Source organism: Galeopterus variegatus, unplaced genomic scaffold (genome assembly GCF_000696425.1).
Source record: "Galeopterus variegatus unplaced genomic scaffold, G_variegatus-3.0.2 Scaffold522, whole genome shotgun sequence".
Taxonomy (NCBI): Eukaryota; Metazoa; Chordata; class Mammalia; order Dermoptera; family Cynocephalidae; genus Galeopterus; species Galeopterus variegatus.
This window is the reverse complement of record NW_007726633.1, coordinates 525499-530708: the sequence shown is the minus strand read 5'-3', so window position 1 is coordinate 530708 and position 5210 is coordinate 525499. Positions and strand designations below refer to the sequence as shown.

At 57.8% G+C, this 5210-nt stretch overlaps 1 protein-coding gene across 1 annotated transcript; it reads left to right on the top strand.

The window, feature by feature from the left end:
* Nucleotides 1–1276: 1276 nt before the first annotated feature.
* On the top strand, nucleotides 1277–4235 carry ISLR (immunoglobulin superfamily containing leucine-rich repeat). Its single transcript, XM_008569658.1, has 2 exons — nucleotides 1277–1381; nucleotides 2205–4235. Exon 2 carries the CDS (start codon nucleotides 2213–2215, stop codon nucleotides 3497–3499), a length of 1287 nt encoding a protein of 428 aa, XP_008567880.1. The 5' UTR covers nucleotides 1277–1381; nucleotides 2205–2212; the 3' UTR covers nucleotides 3500–4235.
* Nucleotides 4236–5210: the final 975 nt, after the last annotated feature.

The window sequence follows — 5210 nt, the reverse complement described above, 5'->3', positions numbered from 1 at the left end:
CTTATTCTGTGCAGGGCAAAATTATCCAGTCTACAAAGTTCTCTTCCAGGGCTCCCTCATCTTTTGGTTTCGCTTCCAGCTCCCTTGTTTTGGGCCTCTTTTATCTCCCCTTTCTCACTTCCCTTAGCCCTCCTGTTTGGGTCAAATACCTTCCCCCAGGAGGTGTACGCCCCTTCTACACAGTTAGCATTGGGACAGTGGAGCCCAGAGAGGGCAATGCTGCCTGCATACCCGTCAGCACCAACAGTGGGATTTCAGGCACTGCGGGAGGCCACAGAGAGGCTATTCCAGGAGGGAGGTCCTCAGACTCACCTCTGCATGGGGGTGGACAGTCAGGGAAACTGATGCCCAGCTGCTCACTGAGTTCTGAACCAGGCGTCAGCTTGCCTCCCTGCCCCTCCCCACCCAGCGCAGCAGGGGGCCGGGTCTGCAGCCTTGGGAGCTCCCTGGACAACATGTGTTTAAGGCAGCTCAACCTCAGAGCCAGTAGGAAATGTTTTCTTTAAAAAGCACACCTAATATTTTGGCTTCTCAATGAGGGGTGGGAGCCTGGTGGCTGTCTCACACGCTTTCGACACCCCCCTGCCACACACACACACAGACACATACATATTCACATCCACACACAAATACACACAGACACACACACAAAGACACACATATCCACACACACTCAAACATTCTCAAACACACACAAATTTACACGTATACAGTCTCATACCCACATCCACACAAACACACACAAACTTATACACACACAGAAATGCACATTCCCAGAAACTCGTACATGCACACACACAAACGGCACCGGCTTGGCTCCCCAGCTTCTCCTTTTCTTCTTGTTTCAAGGGAGGTAAGAAGTCTCTCACCTTACATTCAGTCTCTCACCCTTCCCCCTATAAAAACCCTTCTGGCCCCATCTTTTCTTGGGTACTGTCCAGACAGTGCTGTGTCTTTAAGGAAGTTGAAGCTGCTAAAAGACGCCGGGAGAGAGAGAGAGAGAGAGAGAGAGAGAGAGAAACACAACCCAAAAAAATTTGGCATCTTTTCCCCCTCAAGTTTCTGGTGTCACTTATGAAACACGGGTCCTTGTTGTTGCAGAGAAGCCGTCGTTTTGCTGGGAGGAGGGAGCGTGCGGCTGCCCCCGGGTCTCTCCCTGAAGCTTCCTCTCAGCAGAGGGTCCCAGGCACCCTGTCTGGAGCAGAGTGGGCACAGCGTGCAAACTGAAGGTGGGGCGGGATCAAGCTGCCCCTTCCTCCAGACCCTAGTCCTCCCTGGGCACCCTTGCCCCTTCAGACTCGCAGGGCCAACTCGGACCTTTGTTGCTTTTTGGTTCCATCTTAGAAGAGGCTCTGCCTGAGTAAGGAAGAGTAATTTGAAGGTAAGCTGGGGGGGAGAAGGGCTCCAAGTGCCAGAGGGTGGAGGGGGAAGCCTGTTGGGCACAGGGGCTTGTTCCCTCTTGTCACCTTCCTGTTGGTTCAAGGTGCTTGGGACAATTCTTTGCTTGGAGCCGTCCAAGGGGCATCTGCTTCTTCAACAACCGTGGCCCCAGAAATCCCAGCTGCATTTGGGCTGAGCCACTGGCCTCACACAGTTCAGCTGAGAGGTCCTGGCGGGAGTTTATTTAGGCAGCTGCCTGGCGTAGTTTGAACAGAACAGGCCACGGTGTGATTCTGCAGAAAGGGCCTGGTGTCTGATGTGGTCACAGCCGGAGGAGCAGGGGAGGGTGGGTGGGGCAGATGGGGTGGTGTGCACTGCACAAGGGGCCTTGTCTGGGCCAGGGCAAAGCATACCTATGGGGGGCTCCAGTGGGAGGGACTGCAGCCAGGATGTGGGAGGGAAGGAGGGAGGTTCTGCGATGTGCTGGGGGAGGGGGCAGCTGGAAAACAGATTTCAAGTCACAAAGTCAGCTAGGAACAGGCCGAGGCAGGGAGAGCTCTCTGCTCAGAGGAGGAGCTGGGGTCCTCTTCCATCCTGTCTTCATCCTGCCTGGCTGCATGACCTCGGGCAAGTCCCGGCCCTTCTCTGGGCCTCAGTTTCCCCTTCTGTAGAATGGGAGTGGTGGGCTAGGTGGTGTTGGGTCTTAGCTGGGTTAGGTGGGGCAGGGCCTCCTGATGGGAAAGAACTTGGGCTGGGGTCCTGAGAGGGACAAGCCTCTTTGGCAGGTCTTCAGGATCGCTGGAGTGACATGCCCTTCTCTGCAGGAGGTACAATGCGGGAGCTGCGTCTGCTCTGCTGGGCGGTTCTCTTGGGCCTGGGGCAGGCCTGTCCAGAGCCCTGCGACTGTGGGGAGAAATACGGCTTCCAGATCGCCGACTGCGCATACCGTGACCTGGAGGCCGTACCACCGGGCTTCCCCACCAATGTGACCACGTTGAGCCTGTCAGCCAATCGGCTGCTAGGCTTGCCAGAGGGCGCCTTCCGGGAGGTGCCCCTGCTGCAGTCGCTGTGGCTGGCTCATAACGAGATCCGCACGGTGGCCTCCGGCGCACTGGCCCCCCTGGGCCATCTCAAGAGCCTGGACCTCAGCCACAACCTCATCTCTGACTTTGCCTGGAGTGACCTGCACAATCTCAGTGCCCTCCAGTTGCTCAAGATGGACAGCAACGAGCTGACCTTCATCCCCCGAGACGCTTTCCGCAGCCTTCATGCTCTGCGCTCACTGCAGCTCAACCACAATCGCTTGCACACATTGGCCGAGGGCACCTTCGCTCCACTCACCGCTCTGTCCCACCTGCAGATCAACGACAATCCCTTCGACTGTACCTGCAGCATCGTGTGGCTCAAGACATGGGCCCTGGCCACAACTGTGTCCATCCCGGAGCAGGACAACATCGCCTGCACTTCACCCCACGTGCTCAAGGGCACTCCACTGAGCCGCCTGCCACCGCTGCCTTGCTCGGCGCCCTCAGTGCAGCTCAGCTACCAGCCCAGCCAGGATGGTGCTGAGCTGCGGCCTGGCTTCGTGCTGGCACTCCACTGTGATGTGGATGGGCAGCCAGCCCCCCAGCTTCACTGGCATATCCAGACACCTGGTGGCACTGTGGAGATCGCCAGCCCCAATGTGGGCACTGACGGGCATACCCTGCCTGGTCCCCCAGCGGCCAGCAGCCGGCCACGCTTCCAGGCCTTTGCCAATGGCAGCCTGCTCATCCCTGACTTCGGCAAGCTGGAGGAGGGAACCTACAGCTGCCTGGCCACCAATGAGCTTGGCAGTGCTGAGAGCTCAGTGAACGTGGCGCTGGCCACACCGGGTGAGGGTGGTGAGGATGCTCTGGGACGCAGGTTCCATGGCAAAGCGGCTGAGGGCAAGGGCTGCTATACGGTTGACAATGAGGTGCAGCCATCAGGGCCCGAGGACAATGTGGTCATCATCTACCTCAGCCGTGCCAGGAGCCCTGAGACTGCAGCAGTGGGAGAAGGGGCACCTGGGCAGCAGCTCCCAGGCCTGCTCCTGCTGGGCCAGAGCCTCCTCTTCCTCTTCCTTGCCTCCTTCTAGCCCCACCCTGACCTGGGTGGGGCAGGAACAGCCCAGGGCTTCCCTAACTCACCCCTGACCCTGCCAACGCCTCTTATAAGTGCTGCAGGGGTCTGCAGTTGGCAACTCCTGAGGCCTGCATAGACGACTTCACATCTTCCTACCTCCCCTTCTAATTACTTCTGGAACACCACCACCCCCACTTCTAGACCTGCTCAAAGCTAGTGACAAGGGTAGAATTTAGTCCCATAACTCACCATGTGGGGTGCTCATTGCTGCTAACAGCATTGCCCCTGCCCCTACGAGAGGGCAGCATGCTAACAGGGTGATGTCCTACCCAACTGGGGGAAGCCTCATGGGGGCATTCCAGGCACTGCGACTGACAAGCTGACGAGGGCCAGGCAGGTGGGGGGCTGACAGGTCGGGGCTTGACTGGAGGTAGCCTGAGGCCCACAGGGCACAGGAGAGAAGGAGAGGATGGAGGGAACTGGCCGGCGCAGCCCTTAGGCTCTCACGACCTGCTGAGGCTCCTCCTGCGCTTTGGTGTTCTCTGACGACTTGGGGATTTGGGGGGTCCCTTTGCCTTTATCCCAGACAGGACTGGAGGATCCAGGATGAGCCTTCCTCCCCTCTCAGCCTTCCTCCCTCAGCCTGTGACCTCTCTTCCTTTCTCTCCAAGCATGCATCTGTAGCCTGCCCCTCCCAAGAGGCCAGCCAGCCTGGGGGCACAGAGAAATAAACAGCATTTCTGATGCTCCTCTGTGTCTGCCTGGAGTTTTGTCTGGATCTAGGAGCCCCTACTGGGGGATAGAATCTGGAGCTGGAGAGTCCAGACGCATGTGACAGGGGCCCATAAGACACACGCAGACAGTGCAGCAGGTGGCACAGGAGGGGTGGCCCACTGATGGGCTAGGGGCTGGGCCTCATGGTAAGCTGAGCTGCAGATCTTCCCTCCTCCAAACTAGCCCACAGGGCAAATGGGGGCAGGGGCTTGACAACCATTACAGAGGCTTCCCTGGGGTCTCTGATGACCCTAAGCAGTGCTTTATGTCAGCAGTGGCTCCAAGAAGCATTTTAGAAAGGGGTGGGGCGATGGAAACACCTGAGTTGTCGGCCCTCTTTCCTGGAAGAGATGTTAGGAATGGAGAGGAAAGAGGGGACAGGCAAAGCAAGATGGAGGAGATAAAAGAAGGGTGGAGACAGGGACATAGGACAGGGGAGAGAGAAAGCCCCAGGGACTGAGAACAAGAGAACTTATGTAAGGAAAAGCCAATGGTATTCCAAGAGGAAAGTCCACATGAAGACTGCAGGCCCCCATAGGAATCTTTCCCCACGGAGCAGGTGGATCAGAAACTGACCTGAGGTGAGGGGTGGGGCTGGCAGAGACCTATGGGTCTCTCAGAATGCGGAGCACATGGATGGGGTCAGAACCTGGGGACTCTACAGAACACTGTACCTGTGCCAGGTCATAGATGCATCTCCCTACTGCCTCCATCCTGCCCCTTTCAAGATTGAGGGTACTGCACACAGAGACAATGCCCAGAGCCCCCAGGACTGTTGCACTTGGCACAGAGGAGGCAGGAGGCAATGTGTCTGGGGTGGCAGCTGTTGGTCTTGGCTGCAGGCCAGACCCTCCCCGCTGCTCCTGGTTTCCATAGACCACCTCCCCTGTCTGGCCCCAGCAACTTGCCTCCCTGCCCCTCTTCAATAAGGATGACTCCACATCTGGGGG